At 29.1% G+C, this 19,565-nt stretch overlaps 3 protein-coding genes across 3 annotated transcripts; all 3 read right to left on the bottom strand.

Annotated features, from left to right (window-relative positions):
* Positions 1-544: 544 nt before the first annotated feature.
* LOC122523092 lies at positions 545-3,067 on the bottom strand. The gene is made up of 5 exons (XM_043644657.1): positions 2,891-3,067; positions 2,165-2,239; positions 1,991-2,077; positions 1,412-1,832; positions 545-888 (listed from the first exon to the last, which is right to left on the bottom strand). The coding sequence occupies exons 1-5, from the start codon at positions 2,984-2,986 to the stop codon at positions 587-589; spliced, it is 981 nt and encodes a 326-aa protein (XP_043500592.1). The 5' UTR covers positions 2,987-3,067; the 3' UTR covers positions 545-586.
* Positions 3,068-3,753: 686 nt separating this feature from the next.
* On the bottom strand, positions 3,754-9,416 carry LOC122523093 (dual specificity protein kinase splB-like). Its single transcript, XM_043644658.1, has 4 exons — positions 9,322-9,416; positions 4,528-5,115; positions 4,094-4,384; positions 3,754-4,006 (listed from the first exon to the last, which is right to left on the bottom strand). Exons 2-4 carry the CDS (start codon positions 5,113-5,115, stop codon positions 3,920-3,922), a joined length of 966 nt encoding a protein of 321 aa, XP_043500593.1. The 5' UTR covers positions 9,322-9,416; the 3' UTR covers positions 3,754-3,919.
* Positions 9,417-11,962: 2,546 nt separating this feature from the next.
* LOC122523200 (putative lysozyme-like protein) lies at positions 11,963-19,207 on the bottom strand. The gene is made up of 6 exons (XM_043644854.1): positions 19,097-19,207; positions 16,561-16,683; positions 16,178-16,466; positions 15,691-15,968; positions 12,773-12,913; positions 11,963-12,061 (listed from the first exon to the last, which is right to left on the bottom strand). Exons 1-6 carry the CDS (start codon positions 19,205-19,207, stop codon positions 11,963-11,965), a joined length of 1,041 nt encoding a protein of 346 aa, XP_043500789.1.
* Between the last annotated feature and the right edge of the window lie 358 nt (positions 19,208-19,565).

Raw genomic sequence — 19,565 nt, 5'->3', positions numbered from 1 at the left:
TTAAAAATAGGAAATACAACATTCTCGCAATTTTTATTATCATATTTGCCGTATTATTAAACGGTATACATCATAAAAATTATGTTTCAAATATGTTGAGTCACAATATATTTATTCAATTTTCTTCATAAATATTAGATTGACATCTATGTAAAGTGACGGCAAATTAAATGTATCATTATAATTGCTTTTTTGTTGGATCATAAATGGATATTTGGAAAATGTTATGCGCGTATTGTAAATCGAGAATTGTAATCGTAATAACAAACGTACGACACGAATTTTCTGATTAATTTCTCGAAAGTAAAAAGATGCGAGAATGTTAATAACGTTGTTCTTTTGATACCAACGTAATTCGATAAAATTCAAATAATATTTCAGTAATCATAAAACTATCGAATGTGTGTGTGTCTGTGCACGAATTAAAACTAATGATTATTTTCTAGGCAACGTATATGTAAACATTATAAATTAAAAATTAAGATTAGAGATCGGAGTATTCGGAACGAATGAAATCTTTCAATGAAAAATTCAAAATAAAACAAAACAAAAAAGAAAATAATAAAATTACAATAGAAAATATTTTTCAAACGAACGAAATTCTCGAATTACGCGGAGCAATTTTATTTTCCAACGGTGGTTCGTCGTATCGATCATATCTAGTTCTGTCCTTTCTCTTCGTTGAAAATCGATCCGATATTGGATCGTAATTTTGTTCCTTCGACGGTGCTACTTTGTTACGAATTTTATCTTTCGAGGTATTCAAGGAAAATTGTCCAAAGAAAGTTCCAATCGATTGTGGATTTCCTTCATCGACTTGTTCGTGTACCTGATACATGTTAGAACCGTGTTGTCCATTACCATTACCATTAATAATTTCATGCGAACCTGCAAAATTATATTCATTAACCCCACGCTTTCACTGCCTAGGGCAGTAAAACAGACGTATAATTATTATACTCTTTTAACGAATGCTGTCAAATAGATACGATTATTGTAAGTTACACAAATATTATCGATAACAAAACGTTTTATCGTAAACAATTTCATATTTATACGGTAGTATAAATTTCAAATATTTGATAATATATATATATATGTGCCCATAATTATGAAAGTGGTTTGAGTCAAAATTAAAACAAAAAATAAGTTTATCATTTATTCCACACTACATTATTTTAAACTAAATTAATTCAATGTAATTTTCACGATATTGTTTGTTATTTCAATATTATATAGAATTCATTTAATGTTTAAATGTAATCCTTTAAATATCTCGAAACAAGAAATATATGACTTAGATAACTTTCATAATTATGAGCACGTATATATAAATGATTGGAATGTGTTTGAAAAATATTCAAATAATTTTGAATACATTCAAACGAATTGATTGTTATTTAATTGATACCTCCGTGACTTCCTCCATGACCACCATGATTACTACCATGATTACTACCATGATTACTACCATGATTACTACCATGCCCACCACCAAACCAACTTTGATAATTTCCAAATATAGAATGTATTTGATTAGGTTTATCAAGAATACCATGATGGCCAATCAAAATTTTCGTCAACGAATTCAATCCCCAAGGATCTTTTTGATGTCTCGGAAATCTCGATGCTTTTCTTTGCGATCGTTCATTTTGTATTTGCGATCGTTCATTTTGTATTTGTTCTCTCCTCAATTTTTGTTCCTCCCTTTGAATTGACAATCTGTCTCGTCTATCTTGTCGCCTTTTTTGAATTACATCGGCGTTTTCGCGTCTTTGTGCTGTAGTCGTTTTAACGAGATCACCGACAGCTTCCAACGTTGAAATTGGAATCTACAAAATATTGAAACGACAGGGACGAGTTTTGAAATATACCATTGACAAGCGTAGAAATTAATTCGGTGCCACTTTTAAAGAATACATTTGACACTTGTTCCAAGGCACCGAATTAATTTCTATACCCTAAATATCAAAATTTCCTAATATTCGACCTGAAAAACGTTATCGATCATTTCTTTATTTTCCGGTGTGAACGATTGCGCCACCAATGCGGTTTGTTTAACCGCCGTAATTGGAATCTGTAATGATTTTCCATAAGTTGTTATTTGTTAATAAAACAAAAAAAAAATTCAAACGTTCGTTTTAATCTTATAACATTTACTCACGTTAAATATTTTATCGATCACACCTCCGCCATTTTGTCCAACACGATCACCGTAATTTTGTTGTTGGTAATCAGCCTGAGAAAACATTTTAAAATTAAAAAAATTACAAGAGTTATTTATATATATTTAAAATAGGGACAACGAACGCGTTGGAACTACTATCTTATTTCAACACGGTGAAACTTTCTCGCGTGTTCGGTAATAAGAACGTTCGAATCATTTATTTTTTTTCAAATAACAATCACGAAGGCTTAAACACATTATATCGATAACGTTCGTCCCGAAACAACAAGAATATTTAGCTTTTATTTATTAACACCATTAACGTAATAAATAATTCATTAAATTTCAATAAGAAACATATTGAATAAAGAACACTCGAATAAGAAGATCAATTGAAATTAAACAATAAAATGTTTCTACGAATTTACGAAGAAAAATTTATTATATTATAATATAATATAATAAAAAAAAGATAAAGAATATATTTCAAATTATTACATAACAATAATAAAAATGATCTATATTACAAATATAAACGAGTTAAAGCAACGAATTGCAAATGAAATAATGAAAATCAATTTCTCGGTAAGAATTTAGAAATATGAAATGTTAGTGTAAATAAACGGTAAAAAAAATTAGTAATAAAATGATTATAACGACGTAACACACGCGCGCACAGTTATGTAACGAGATAATCGAAAAATGATTATTATTCGTACTTACATCGTTCAATGCAGTAACGAGAGCAACGACACCGATCAGAAAGTAAACTCGCATGGTCAATTGAAAAAGGAAGACTTCGAGAAAGGTGGCTTTCATTCTGCATCACCGGTCCAGATACGATTGCCAGGTAGATTGAGAAAAACGATCTATATGGGCGAACGAGAGATCCCACGCTGATTCTCGGCCAATCGGAATTCGGCTCTGTACTATTACATACTCAATAACCTCAACGAAGTGAAATGGTGCTTTCTATTTAACGCAACACCGATACTTACGCGTAATACTTTTTTTTTTTTTATCTTTTTTTATTTTATAATCTCATCTCTCTCTTCTCTCTTTCTTTCATCTCCATAAAGGATTTTCTTTCTATCTTTTTTTTTTTTCATTATAATAATTATTTATGTCCTCTTGACATATTAGCAATAATGTGCGTGGGGTATAATGTGAGTTATGCAATCGAATAATACAACGATTATGTAATTGAATATATCAAACGTTTTCAGTATACCGCGTTTATAGTTCGCGATTAATAGATTATAATCATTTTCAATAGAAACATACAAAATGATTCTTTTACTATCATACATTTCGTTGTCTTTTACGAATTTCATTTTACGTCGTTATTTGATGATATATATTTTAAAAACTGTCCAATGTTAACGTGACATTTTCTTTTTTTTTTTCTTCGAGATATGACTCGTAACTAATGGAATACTCATAAATACTTCATTATTGTTATTACCGTTTTTTTTTTTTTTTTTTAAATTACTATTGTTAGTATCTAAAATTACTTTATTATGTCTATATACGCACGGAAATGTTGAAATATTTCACTCGTATTATATATATTTAGCTTCTTTTTTATTACCGATCTTTGGCTGTATTTATCGTTAAATAACTATAATTAAACTATGACGCATTAGAAATAATTTATGTCCAAAACAAAGTCTCATTCACTTCGCACTTATGTTTCACACTGATCATTGAGTCCACTTTTTCGTGTGTCTGTGTGTTTTTTTCTTTTTTTTTTTAATAAGCATTAGGATTGTCCTGCAAGTATATTCCTACCTGCTTACCAAGATCCTTTCTAAATTCATTAGCATTGATATCGGATTGCTAGAAAACAATATAATTATAAATATTCGTGTATCAATAATATAAAAATATATGCTGTAGATAAAAAAAAATTGACGGGAATCTTACTTTAATGGCATCCTGCCATTCGATGTTAAATAATCGTATCAATCCTTTGATATTCCTGACAATTAACGATTGTAATTCACCCCTTGATATTGCAGGCATCCGATTGGTGCTCGTCGTCGTTGTTGGTGTTTCTTCCGTCGTAGCTGTGGTCTCGTTTTGTTCGTTCAATGTTTCACTCGATGCCATCAACGAATCACTGCTGGTAGATTTAATAGTTGTCGTATCCGGTCCGATACTGTTACTAACTATTGAACTTATTTGTTTAATCGCCGATACGGTATCGTTGAACGTCTGAATCAAAAGTAATGAAATTTTTGAATTTGTGCCCCTGTCGAATGGCAACCAGTTATACATTTGTGTCACGAAAGTAATATCATTGCTATGATTTTTGTAATAAATCAATAATTATATATATATATATATATGAATTTTACCTCAAAAGTAAGCTTTGCAATTGTCCAAAAAAATCCAGGCTTTTGTTTACTAATATGCCTAACTACCCTTTTAGTATCTTCAGTCATGATCGAATCTAAATTAATTTTATCATTGATCGAATTTTTCGTCTCGAAATCTTTCTCCTCGTTCGTTTCGTCATCCGACAGCAATCTTTCGAGCAAATTCATTTTATCGATAATCTCTTCGTTCATCCAATTATTATTATTATTATTATTATTATTATTATTATTATTCTCGTCATTCTCATTAGGACGTAGTAACTTTTGATCGAGGATATCCTGCGACGACGGTGCTACGTAATCGTAATTCGTCGAATATGTCGGTAAATTCAAACGATTCATTCTTGGTAAGTGACTTTCGTAATTTGAATGATCAGCAGGACGTGAGTATCGGTAATACGTTTCCGGTACGTTGTATTTGACATGATCGTTTGTTTCGATTGTATAATCATCTTGATACGTTCCGTATGGCGTTAAGTATGAATTCTGAGATTCAACAATTTGCGATCCAATTAAAAATAACATTAACCAGCCGATGATCCAATGGTGATGCAACATCGAGGACATCTATAAAAAAAAATCTTTCAGTTTGTTTAATAAAGTCCCCGTAAAAAAAAAATTACGATCAAATTCTAATGATTCTAATGCGAACTTTGATTGCGTTCCTGAACAACAAATTAATTTGAAAAATTTCAAGCAGTTGCATTGAATCGGCAATAAAATAAAAAAACACATAATTGACGCTGTATGTGTGTATGTGTGTATTTAAAAAATTTATTATATTAGTATAAAATGTAAACATTCGTCTCTCTCATTCTCTCGAAGTTTAATTTTTTAAAGGTATTTCACTTCTACCGTTTGTGAACAACTGCACGCATGTATTTTTTCGTACACCCAAGAACATTCGATATAATCGGAACGTTCGGTGAAAACTTGAGACGCAAAGGAAGTATACAAAGTTATAACGAAACTTGTCGTAAGCGACGGGTTTTGGCTCGATTCGAAGTGAGAGTCGCGAGACGAAGAAAATAATCAAATAAAATAAAATAAAATGAAAATAAAAAAAATAAAAAAAGAAAGATCCGTGAATTACGTAAACTCGATTGGACTAACACGGGAGAGGAAGAAGAAGGTTTTACGACGAGAAAAGTGAGAGCTAGTGGGGGGATAATGAAAACCAATGCGATTCTGGAAAAGGAAACGTATACTTCGTTCAATAACGTTTAAAACTATCCCTCGTTGTACGCCAAATATTCATTCGACAAATTCCAATATTTCGATGATTATTCTCCTATCAAATTTTGAAGAAGAACAAAAATTCATCGTACTTTTCGTATCATTTATTCAATTTCAAAAATTCGTGATAAGAAAGTAATGTCGTCGTTGGACAAAAAAAAAATGTGTTCTCATTCTTGACGTACCTTATCTTCGATTAGTTAATTTTCCAAGAAAATCATTGACAATAAACAAACACTTGACTGTTCCGTTCATAATAATATTGGTGGACACGTGCGATTATTCGACAAAGATCGATTAGTTTTGTTCTTCTAACGTTTGTTTAAACAAAGATACGAAAATGTTCTTGACCGTTAGAACGTTACCGTACGATAAACGACTAACCAACCGGTAATTCGAGTTTACTTTTAACGTAGATCGTGGTTCGAGTTTTCGATTGCAATTCATTATGCTTTAAGGTACTACGCGACGACGTGTCTTTGATCGAAATCGTGAGTCGAATTTCATTTCTTTATATATTTCGATAGTTTCGAAACTAATCGATTAACAATCGATATTGGATCCTGTTCATATTACGTAAAATGTGTCGAAAATTCGTATCACTTTGAGTATTACGTACGAGTATTTAGAAATTTTAATTCATTCTCTTATGGAATCTTTTTATTTCTTTTTTTTTTTCTTATCGATTAATTATCTCGTTCGGTCGAATTAATCAAATAATTTCAATGTTTTCTATGCTTCGTTTGAAATTGTTTATGCTGGATATATATAATACCAAATAAGAGTAATTGATTATTTATCTGCAACGGTAAAAATATCAATGTTAATTGTATTTAATCATTTTCCCAAACTGAGCTTAAGTTTATCGATATTATTTTTTTAAATATAAGAAACACCTTTATTCAAATATTTTAATCTAACTTTTCGGAATCGTTTAACAGTTCAGTCATGACTGTCGATTTTAGTCAATTTTCATAATTAATTTTATCTAAACGTTTCACTTACGAAGAAATTTTCGCGAAAATTGTTTTAGTTGAAACATACTCTATTCGATCGATGTTGTAAAAATGATATATGCGTGCAACTGACTTATTAGGTTTACCATTACAAATCTAGAATTATACTCGTTACCGCGAACGTTCACGAAACTTTCTACCCAATTTCCTTAACGCAGAACATCGTAAAGAAATAAAAATCATCGTTAGGAAAAATACGCACGCATGATGTTAACTAATAATAATTCAGAACAGATTATCCTATACTTTTATTTCTAAATGATTAACATAAATTTTCTTTTTAATATTCCACGAAATCGATTATCGAAAGTATTAGTTCAATTGCACTTGTTTGTTTGTTTGTTTGTTTTTAATAACACACATTCGTACACACACACACACGTACACACGTATCGATATTTCAATCGATTTATCGCGAACGAATGATCGTAACTTTCGTCTCGTTATAATTTTTATTCCTTTTTTTTTTTTTTTTATTAATAACACTGAAACACTTTTCTTTCGATTAATTATCTAAACGACGATGATCATCGAAGTTTTCACCCGTTCGTTCGATGGATCACACAATACTCACAAACGTCCTTGCTTTCGTTGAACTGTGGCAGAAATTGGTCGACCACGTGTCGACCCTAACTCGCCATCTTTTACTTTCACTCTCGATTGCTCAGAATAACACGTGTTTAAACACATAAAAAGCGTAATTTCTTATTGCTTACTTATAGTGTTATTTTATATTTATTTTTTTCATTCGATCCTTAATATTATTCAATCGAATTATTTAACATTTATTAATGAACGTTAAACGTAGGAATATTCGTACCATTACTGTCAAATTTTAATGCAATCACACACACACACATACACATACACAATATTTTCTTGAATAATTCAATTTTATATTCTTATACGTGGGAAACCTTTTTCTAATCTGATTTAACATTTAAATATCAAATACCACTGTATTAATTAATTACAAAATTCATTCTTACTAAACCATAATAATTATTATTTTTAATTAAACATCGTTAAATGTTATTTAAGTATTATCGATTTTAATGATATCTTTCGTAATAATTCATCTATCTTTCTAATATAATTTTTCACGCGTTCGAATTAACGTTTAATATCTTCGATTAAAATTTCAATTAGTTAATCAGAAATGTTTTGTAATATTTTCAAAGTTCGTTTCTATGATACGCGTTAAAGTTTCTCTATTACGGAATTAACGAACAATTCGCGATTGTTATTAGTTTGGTCTGTAATCAAAACGGATTCATAACTTTCACTGCGATAAGATTTGTTCGAAGAACAAACGTTTCGTTATTATTACTCTTTAAATAGACCTTTTAGAAGAAGTTTTATTTTTTCTTAAGATAAAAAAATCTGTATAACATATATATACAACCACACAGTTATAAAACAGTCGCCTAAGGCTGTGTTTGTTTTACGTCACTTTTTATGCAACAACCAAACCAGGTGTTCCCAGTGCATTACGAAATTTTTGTTTTCCTTTTTTACAGAAAAATAAGAATTTTTACTTTTACTCGAAACTGAAAACAATTTGACCTATCAAATTTTCATACAATTTTTATTTACTCTAATTATTATTTTTGTACAATCCAAGTTTCTGATATTCTATGAAAAATGTATAATTGATGTTATAATTTAGGCTCACCTTATACGAAATATATAATCGTACGTAGAAAAAAAAAACGTTCTTCGAGTATATTAACCGAAAAGATGTTAACTCTAGATTCTCGAATCTCGAACTGATCGTATTTCGTTTTAACCAAGTATTTCAGTATCGTGCAAAAGTTTCATACAAAAAAAATAAACATTAATAAAAAGAAGGTACCGTTCATATATAATTAATTTAATAAATACATTTCACGGTTGATTACACCATTCCTGACATAAATCAAAGAAACAAGTTTACTATACTTCGACGCGTGTTTCCTCTCGTTTATATATTTATATAAAAATTCAACGAATTCGATCACATTAACGAAATTCTACGAAGTTTCAAATAGAAAAAAGAAAAATAATTACGAGATGTTACGTATTGCAACTAAAAGTTAAACGATCATTAACGACGTTATGCAAAATCTCTGGAGAGTAATGTCGTCCTAGTTGAAACAAGAATAAAAAAAAAAAAAAATGAAAAAGGTACAGAATAGAACGGTTAAACTTTACATAACAGAGATTTAACCGGACTTCGTGGTTATGAAACTTCTTTCGTGTCTTCTTTCCACCGTGTTTCGCGAATGACCATAATGACATTCTTACTTTTAACTTTTACCGGATTCTAGTAAATTGCGACACCTTTTTAATCATTCTACGTGTTAGAAATAAATTCAGTAGATTTACCGTATATCGTGAAAATGAAATAAAATAAGTTTCAATTGACACAAATCACATATTTTAATTTTTTTTTCAAAGCGTATAAATAAGAATAAACAACAACGAGATTTGATTTATTCATTTTCAACGAAATGAGAACAAATCATTTTTGTCGTCTTACCTTGGAATTTTTTCACAAAAGAAAAAAATGAAAAAAAAAAATACAAAAAGAAATAAAAATGTTCGATCTACTCGCAAACGGGTGGCCAATTTTATTTTCCCTTCGATTCCCCGAAGAAGTTTAATTCCTTTGGAAAATTTCGTTAAACTCGTGAAAAAGTAATTTTGCTCGAGAGTAATAGTATATGCATCCGGTCGAACGGTAGAAACGATACTAACGAGATGAGTCTTTCTCTGCCTTCCAATTTATTTCGTATCGGCGTCATTGAAGGTCGTCTACAATTTTTTTTTTTTTACGAAAGATCTTCTGAAACTGAAATTCTATTTTCTTCTTCTTCTTTTTTTTTTAGAAATTTTATTAGAAAATAAAAAAGTAGTATTCGAAATCATTACTTTATTTATATAATAATCGAATATTGTAAGAAAATAAATTTATGCAGGATGTTAAACGATATAAAATAATTATCTTAATTCTTTCTAGAGGTAAAAAATAAAGAAATAAAATAAAAAATATTACAAATTTTATTTTTAAATATTTTCGACAATAATAAAGATTTATATCAGCCTGACGAATGATAACCCGTACGACAATAAAATATCACGGAAAGTCATACGTACAGGGGTTTTATTTAATGAACATTGAATCCAATAGACCACGCCTTTTCATTTATATTCGTAACATTAACTTTTTCACCGATGCACGTTACACGAGAAGAGACTTCTTTATCGTCGACATTTTCAATAAAGTATTTAAACGTAAAAAACACGTAATTTTCAAGAAACTGGAACGCGTGATTGAATCGAGGACACGACCTGGATTCCTACTTTAGCAAGTAATTAATCTTCGATTGGAATTTAATTTCATTCTCGCGTTGATCTTTATATTATCTTACGAATTGCTGAGATGAAATGATAACGAAAAAAAAAAAATAAAAGAAACTTTGTTCTCAACTCGTAAAGAAAATTATCTATCTAAATAAGGTGTATGTAAATGAATATAAGCTAGGTGTTAAAGTTCGTATTAGATTTTTGCAATTACACTTGAAGAAACGAGAAAGAAAAAAAGAAAATATCTAACGTTTCGTAACGATCCTTTGGTCGTTTATTATTTTTTTCTTTTTTAACATTTGACGACCTATTACTCGGGCATAAACTTCTTACGAGACAATTGAAATATTCATTATCTCACATATGTGCATATGTATTAACACCATTTGGTCTGGAAAGACGTGCTACGCACGTTGAGATGGCATTCCTTTCCTTTTTTTTTTTTATTAACAATAAGTCGACGAACTAAGTATTGTACACGTTGATGAAAGATGACGTTCTCGGTACGTTAATAACTAACAATTAAAATTGTTCGATAATAGATAACATTTCGAATAATAATTGGATTATAAATGAAATATTCAATTTGATTAAAAGGCAGCAAATTAATTGCTACTTATGATAATTATTATTTTCTAAATTGTCATTTATAAATATTATAATTACGAGTGACTCGAGTGGTCACGTGTCCCTTATTATTACGAACGAACCCAACGAGTTTTATTTTTAATAAATTTTTATTTGCCTGGTTAGAACGTTAAACTTGAATGAAATGGAAAGTAACGAAAATATAATTGTAAAGAAAATTTGTCGATTTTACGTAACAATTTTGACATATCTTTTTACACATTCTTACGTTACTATTCTAATTATTCTAATTAATAATAATTGGATTCGTTCGTACGAGGATAAGGGAGAAACTTCATTTCTTCTTAAATTATTTTTCTACAAGATTTTACAAAAGAAAAGTGGACAATATACTAATCCAACTTTATCGTCATACTTTTGTACTTCCTACGTTATTATAAATCGATATCTCGTTATCGATATATCGTTATATAAAATCGATCGATTTTATATTTGAAAGAAACGTTACGTCCTTTCTCCAAAGATTTCTCGTATTTTTTATAGACGAATATTTATATGTGTGTATACGTGTGCGTGTAATTCAGCAAATAAAACATTCCAACGATCGTGAGTGGGCTTCTTCCCCATTATAAAATCGTTTATTACGATAACAACAAAAAACCAGCAAATATTGCATCGTAATAATTCGTTCAAAACTTACAAAGTTTTGCTCTTTATGGCATCATTTTAGGAAACTCGTCGTTTTCTTGTTTTTTTTTTTTTTTTTTATATTTACTTAAACACTCCAAGTTTATAAATAAATATTATCCTTAAGAGTGGGTGGGTTGAAAAGTTTTGAGCTTCGAGTAAAAAAATTAACAAATTTGTAATTCTTTATACAAAAGTTGATAGTAAAAAAAAAAAATTTGTCAACGTTAGGTTCGAGACTTTCCAACTCACCCACGCGTATTTCTATTATTACTATTATTATTATTCGAATATTATTCCTATTAATTATAATTAATATTTGGATAACTATCGTAAATCCCTGTTGCAAATAATAATTTCCTTTGTTCGGTGTAATAAAAAAAAAGAAAAGAAAAGAAAATATAAACATTTGATTGATGCGATCGATACGATCAAAATTATAGTTCAATCAAGTCGACTAAATTAGGCCTATTATGGCAAATCGAATTTCGAATATATTTTCGTTTGAAATCCAACGTTTCTCGATGCTCGGTCATTTATTATTTTGGATTATCCGATGGTAAGCCCTTTATAGCGAAGATACCTCGAAAGAAGGGCTTGAAAATCTCTAAGAGTGTCTGTGTTCGACGGGCTGAATTCTGAAACGTGAAAGATAATGAGTTCATTGAAAAAAAACCAATAAAAAAAAACATTACAATTATTTAATTAATTTATCATTAATGAATTCACACTTATTATTATATCGTTGGAAAAAGGAAATTACGTAATTAACAATTAAATTATAGAATAGAAAAATTCGTTTGACGTATTTATAAGGAAAGAAAAAAGAAAGGAAAAAAAAAAAAAAAAAAAGAAAAAAAGAAAGATGATAAATGACAACATTTCAGTTTATGATTTAATTCGCGTGTAAAAGCCTTAGATTTAATCTCAAAGGACTTTGATCGAGGACAACTAGTTTTCCTTATCCACATTGCTCGCAATTATTGCAGCAAAATTAAAAAAAAAAAAAAGAAAAAAAAACAGTCAAGTTTTACAATATTCGCAAGTAAAAAAGTAAAATATACAACTTTGTTCGTGTCTCGTACATCGTAATAATAATTATTGCAAATGATCCGCTCTAGGAGTATTTTTTTTTTCTTCTTCTTTCCCCCCCCCTCCCTTCCTTGCAACGTAACAATTTTTATTTAACCTCAGCGTTGACCATTGGGCCGTTTTGCAATCGAGTGAACGGTGTTCTCATATTAACAATAAAAAATAAAAAACTCGTTTAAATGGTAGATTAGTAGTCGTCTCATTAATTAAACATAAAAATATCGATTTTCAATCGGAACTGATTTCTAAACACTTACGAGAATAACACTGTTGAGAATCGAACTGATGTTGGTGACCAAAGTAAATCCCGTACCAAATATTGGCGGTGGTATATCCAAAGATACCCTTTGCCTATCAAATATTGGGATGTTTTCCTCCGTTGTCGTAGTTGTTTCAGTCTTCTAAACAAACACAATGCGTTTCCAATGTAATATTTCTCTCAACATCATTTGACTTTACTTTGCTATTTCGTTCAACCGTTGAATACTTTCACTAGTCAACGACCTTTATAAATCATTTTTACTTTTTTAATAAATCTCTCGATTATCTACTTCTACGCTTATATGTGTTTGTGTGTATGTGTCTATGCGTTTATACGTACATATACATGCATATTTACGCGACTAAGTTCGTGACGATTTATTTCTACGATGAGATGTAACTATAGAAGAATTATCATGAATTTCTTTATTTATTATCACTTATGATTTTGCACAATAATAAATAATTTCAATCGATTAAATTACAATCATATGTTTGATTTTATTTAAATGTAATATATGATAGAGGTATTAATTCGTGTAAATTTGTATAAAAGAGAGAAAAACAAATATAATTTTTTGTCTTACGATAGATAAAGATAGACGAACTATGTGATAGGAAAATTAAAGGGGGTTGGGGGGTGGAGGGAAGGATTTTATAATTTACTAAAAAATCATCTCTTAACAAGTGATACACAAAACAATGGTAGTAAGTTTATTTCATATAATCATTATTATTTATCTATCACCATTATCATCGTCATCACCATCATCGTTGTCATTATTATTATTATTATTATTATCATCGTCATCATCGTCGTAAGCATTATACGTAAAAAAAGCGTACATATGCACTATTTACATTCACCTAACGCACAAATTCTAGGTTGATTCTAAATAAATGATTGAATTGTGTAAATCGAACGGTAGTAATAATAATTAATTAAAAAATAAAAAAATAAAAAAAAAGAAAAAGAAATAATACTATTACAATAAAAAACAAAATTATTTACAGATAAACAAAGAAAAAAATTCCATACAACACAGAGAGGAAAGCGGGGGGAGAAACACGCATGGGATATTTAATATTCTTTGCTTATGGTATTTTTTCTTCTTTCAATTCATTTTGCATCATAACTTTTTTCCTCGAGAAATTAGAACACGTCGCAGAAATGGGGGGCTTGCACTTGCACTTGCACTTGCAAGTCTGTCTACTCGGGGGTGGTGAAGGGGGGCTTGGGGGGGAGATCGAAAGAGTGTCCTCGTTAACGTTTTATCGGCCGAGCTAGAAAATAAAAAATGAAAACAAAAAAAAAGGTAACCCATTTGTCAATGAAACTTCAGATCGCAACTTCATTTACTCGTCCACTTATAAGAATTTAATCTTTTTTGTTCCTTTTTTTCTTTCTCCTTCTCTATCTCTCTGTCTTTTTTTTTTTTTAAGTTTCGATTGTTATTATAAATATTTTTTGGCATACTGGTTTCTCTCTCTCTCTCTCTCACTCTTTCTTTTTTATTTTTAATGGCATTTCCCACATTTGGATGGATGATCATCTCCTGTCAAGCGTAGCTGGGCTGGAACGATGTCCAAAGTCCACATTTCCAAATCTCCAGTTTATTAAAGCCGTTACTATGCCTGATTTGGTGGCTGGTAGTCGTACTGTTTATGCATAATGAATGGTGACTAGATTCAGTACTCGTTAACAGAGCTTTTTCTTTTTTAATTCAATCTGTTTTGTCATTTTTCTATCTTTGTTTAGCGTTACAGTGACAAATTTTTCTCCTATGTTAGATTATGTTAATTATTACGTGTTGTTCTTGTTGTTGTTGTTGTGTTGTAATATCAATGAATGTTAATTTGATTGTATATTTTTTTATACATAAAAAAAAATAAAAATAAAAAAATTAATTATCGTTTAGATCAATTAACGTTTAGACATTGTTTTAGAAATATGTTTAGTCGTTGTTAAGAAACAGTAGTATGAATATAAAAAAAAGAAATAAAAAAAAAAAAAGAATCAATAGTGTAAAAGTAAGCATTTAGCGTGAGAGAATATAAGCACCAGGGATAATGTTAATTATCACAAGATAAATAAATCTTTGACCCTATTTATTATCCAATCATAAAGAGCTCTCTCTCTCTGTTATTATTACTATTATTATTATTATTATTATTAATGCATTTTGTTGCAACGAATGCAATCGACTGTTTCAATGCATTTGTGCAATTTTATTATGATAAAAACAAGCTACGTTACGAGTTGCTCGTTTTGTTTTATTTTATTTTTTCTTTCTATCCGATTTCGTTCTAGATAAAAATGTTTTTTTTTTAACGTGATTAGTTAACTACTTAAGAAACATTGTCATTGATTAATATCGTTAACAAATATGTTTGTTAATGATTATGCAAAAGTTAAGCTTTAGCATTTCATAGATTTTTAATTAGTTTTGATACCTTGACCATAAATCGAAAGATTAGTGCAAGAAAGAGAGGAAGAGAGAGTGATACGAAAGAATAGAAATCCAAAGTACATCTTTTTGTTTGCGAACGATTGAAAATTATGTAGAAAGAGAGCAGCAGGTGTGCTAGAAACGAATATAAATGAAAGAGATAAAGAAAAAGATCGTTGTGCGGATAGAAAAGGAAAGAGACAACAAAAAAGTACGTATAGTTCTCGATTGATAGAATTACATTTGTTCGAACGATTAATAATACGTAGAAAAATTACGTTAAATTTATTTGTTTAAAAAGAATAATAATAATAGACGTATAAAAAAAAAATTCGAGAACCATCCGTACTCGTATTACTTTGTAAACTGAAACACTCACACACACAGATCAAAAATTAAAAGTAAAAAGAAAAAAAGAAAAAAAGGAAAAAAAATAATGCATCATTCAATTAATGTAATCCTACCCCTGCTAGATTTGCGAATGCTCCAAGATTAATTCCAGCGGATGCTCCAGCGGATGATCCAGAAGATCCACCAGAACCGTTTCCATTTCCATTGGAAGAAGAATCGGAATTACCGTTGGAACCACCACTACTACCAGAGCTACTTCCACTTAGGCTAGTAAGAGCTCCTAATTTCGATGAGAGCAAGGTACCAAATAATTGGGAACCTGCTGATCCGGAAGAACCACCATCCCCACCGCTGCTGGATCCCCCCCCGGAGTTGCTATCACCCGAACTTCCTAAATATTCGTTCAAATGTATTATCATCGTATCGTTATATCAGAGTGAATCAAAAGAAAATATTTCCAAAATAAATTTTACAAACAAACAATCCATTAGGCAGTTTCAATGTAAAGTTTCAACACGAAACTTTTGTTTCACCCTAATATATTAAATCATTAAAAAAAAGAATCAAATTACCACAACGATATAATTATTTATATTATACCTGATGAACTACTACTAAGACCACTGACTATAGAACTCAGTGGCGCCAATTTCGAAACGAATGCACTCGTCAATCCACTTCCGGCAGAATTAATAAACGTCGAGGCACTGTTTATAACCGGACCGATGCTTGCAGTACCAGCCTTAATCTTCTGAGATATTAGATTGCTAATAAATTGACCTGTTGCTGATTGAGTATTGTCTATACCAAAAGCTGCATTTTTAGCTCTGTTAGAATCTTCCAATACAGTCAACGCTCTCGTTTTTGCGTCCAAGAATGCATCTAATTTCTACAAATATCACATCTCATATCTAATAATCTTTCATTATAAATATTATTATCATTATTATATTTCATTTTAATTAGAATATAACTTGACTTACACCAAAAACGAAGTTGATCACGCCATTGGTTACCCCTAATTTAACAACACCAATTTTTCTCTTGTCTCTGTCAGCCCTTTCATCGTCAACCCCTTGATCATCGTCAGCTTCGAATACATATACCTGTTTTCAATAACGAATTATATATATAGATATATATACGAAACTATTGCTAAAACGCACTTTCACAATTTCTACAAATAATCTTAAGTTAATAAATGGTTTTATGTAATAATATAGAGAAAGAGAGAGAAAATAATCTATTGGGTGGTAATTCATTGTAACAATAATAAACTATTAATAAATTACATTAATTCGAAATAAAAGGATTATAAATATTATTATAAGAATTATGTAATACAAATTTAATAATTATTATTTGTCGACAATGAGATATCTTTGACGCGCACGCGTGTCACGGAAAATCCGTTCAAAGCGTGAATCTATCTATCTCTGTCCTTTCGTATAAACTTAGCCGTCAACTTTCACTCTTAACTTGTTCTTCCGAACCGTGATATCTCTCTTTCTCTCTCTTTCTATAGATATTTCTATCTCTTTCTCTTATTTTATCCCTATTTCACTCGGTTAACTCATTAAAACAACTTAGCCCGTTTATTCTACACGTCAATCTTTGCAAATATATAAATATAAATATTAAATGACTTAAAGTACTTAAGAATTTGAAATATTATCTTTTACGTTATTACTATTGGTCAGAAAATGATTGGTTAAAATAAATGATTATTATTATTATCATCTATTTGTTTAAATCTAAACATGTAATCCAGTATATTCGTAATTTTTTGATATTAAAAATATATATATAAAAGTAAAAAATGTATCATCTTATTTTATAAAATCGTATATCAAATTTGTATTATTAATATAACATTAAATATAAATAGAAGAACGTGTGTGAGACTTAAGAATTTGAAATATTATCTTTTACGTTATTACTATTGGTCAGAAAATGATTGGTTAAAATAAATGATTATTATTATTATCATCTATTTGTTTAAATCTAAACATGTAATCCAGTATGTTCGTAATTTTTTTGATATTAAAAAAATATATATATAAAAGTAAAAAATGTATCATCTTATTTTATAAAATCGTATATCAAATTTGTATTATTAATATAATATTAAATATAAATAGAAGAACGTGTGTGAGACTTAAGAATTTGAAATATTATCTTTTACGTTATTACTATTGGTCAGAAAATGATTGGTTAAAATAAATTATTATTATTATTATTATCATCTATTTGTTTAAATTTAAACATGTATTCCAGTATATTCGTAATTTTTTTGATATTAAAAATATATATATAAAAGTAAAAAATGTATCATCTTATTTTATAAAATCGTATATAAAAAATGTGTATTATTAATATAACATTAAATATAAATAGAAGAACGTGTGTGAGACTTAAGAATTTGAAATATTATCTTTTACGTTATTACTATTGGTCAGAAAATAATTGGTTAAAATAAATGATTATTATTATCATCTATTTGTTTAAATCTAAACATGTAATTCAGTATATTCGTAATTTTTTTGATATTAAAATAATATATATAAAAGTAAAAAATATATCATCTTATTTTATAAAATCGTATATCAAATTTGTATTATTAATATAATATTAATATAAATAGAAGAACGTGTGTGAGACTTAAGAATTTGAAATATTATCTTTTACGTTATTACTATTGGTCAGAAAATGATTGGTTAAAATAAATGATTATTATTATTATCATCTATTTGTTTAAATCTAAACATGTAATTCAGTATATTCGTAATTTTTTTGATATTAAAATAATATATATAAAAGTAAAAAATATGTATCATCTTATTTTATAAAATCGTATATATCAAATTTATATTATTAATATAACATTAAATATAAATAGACGAGAACGTGTGTGAGAGATACGTGCCGAGAGATACATCAATTTGTTAACTAATAAATTGTTTAATTAAAATGAACGTTAGTCGAATAAATGATCTGAATTTTGTCGATTGCTCACGCATCGTATTAAAGATGTAAACTGTCATCAAAAATATTTCTTTTCTACGTGTCTATAATAAACATCGTTTTCTCTCATTAAGCAATACGTCGTCGCGTCTACCGCAAATCGAGGTTGTTATTCATAAGTGAGCGAAATGGCGCAACGGAAGAAGAAGAAGAAGGGAAAAAAAAAAATAAAAAAATAAAAAGAAAGAAAGAAAGAAAGAAAGAAAAAAATCGCGACAACGGTAAGTAAGTAACGTTGTTGAACTAATCGTAACGTAATCTCTCTCTCTCTCTCTCTCTCTTTCTCATTGTCCATGCATTATTGAAATGTTTCAAAAGTAACCACGATTGAAGAGAAGGACAACGACGACCATTTCGGATAAAGCTTTCTAAAATGTATAGTAGTCAAGGTCGTTCGTGGTTAGCCAGCTTTCCTTTTTCCTTCAAATTCGTTATTTAAATAATCCCGATCATAATTCGATAATAATAATAATAACAATCAAATGTTCAACTTACTTCGTTCAAAGGGTTGATTTCGTTATCGGCTGCTTCTCTTTTTATTATTGGATTGGAATCAACGAATACGACGATCAGCAACAAACCGCACAACGTCCACGTGAACTTCATTTTTTCCTCGAGTATCGTTTACCTCCCTTTCTTCTTCTTTATTTTTTATTATTATTATTATTATTATTATTATAGTCGTTAGAAATTAAACCTGTGTGTCTAGACAACAAGAACAACTACAGACAAAAAAAACAAACAAATGATTCGATTATAATATCATTAAAAAGAGAAAGACTGAATTAAGGGTGATCGAATAACGATGATACGTGTAAAAAAAAAAAAAGAATAAGGTTTGGTGAAAGGTTGAAAGAAAGTAAAAGTATAATCGATTACATCTATCTCATTAGATCCTCATCTAATCTTAATTCTAATCTTGTATCACGTATATATTTTTTGTCATCGTATTATACAAAAAATT

Source organism: Polistes fuscatus, unplaced genomic scaffold (assembly GCF_010416935.1).
Source record: "Polistes fuscatus isolate 324 unplaced genomic scaffold, CU_Pfus_HIC Scaffold6, whole genome shotgun sequence".
NCBI lineage: Eukaryota > Metazoa > Arthropoda > Insecta > Hymenoptera > Vespidae > Polistes > Polistes fuscatus.
The sequence above is the reverse complement of the archived record's forward strand: the minus strand, read 5'-3'. Positions and strand labels throughout refer to the sequence as shown.

Coding starts and splice junctions, on each gene's coding strand:
- LOC122523092 (XM_043644657.1), bottom strand. CDS start 2,986: ATGAAAGCCACCTTTCTCGAAGTCTTCCTTTTTCAATTGACCATGCGA. Junction 2,240..2,890: donor TCGTTACTGCATTGAACGAT/GTAAGTACGAAT, acceptor ATGTTTTCTCAG/GCTGATTACCAACAACAAAA. Junction 1,833..1,990: donor TGATCGATAACGTTTTTCAG/GTCGAATATTAG, acceptor AATATTTTGTAG/ATTCCAATTTCAACGTTGGA.
- LOC122523093 (XM_043644658.1), bottom strand. CDS start 5,115: ATGTCCTCGATGTTGCATCACCATTGGATCATCGGCTGGTTAATGTTA. Junction 4,385..4,527: donor TTGCAAAGCTTACTTTTGAG/GTAAAATTCATA, acceptor CTTTTGATTCAG/ACGTTCAACGATACCGTATC. Junction 4,007..4,093: donor AATGGCAGGATGCCATTAAA/GTAAGATTCCCG, acceptor ATTGTTTTCTAG/CAATCCGATATCAATGCTAA.
- LOC122523200 (XM_043644854.1), bottom strand. CDS start 19,207: ATGAAGTTCACGTGGACGTTGTGCGGTTTGTTGCTGATCGTCGTATTC. Junction 16,467..16,560: donor TGATCAACTTCGTTTTTGGT/GTAAGTCAAGTT, acceptor TGATATTTGTAG/AAATTAGATGCATTCTTGGA. Junction 12,914..15,690: donor CATTCGCAAATCTAGCAGGG/GTAGGATTACAT, acceptor TTTGTTTAGAAG/ACTGAAACAACTACGACAAC.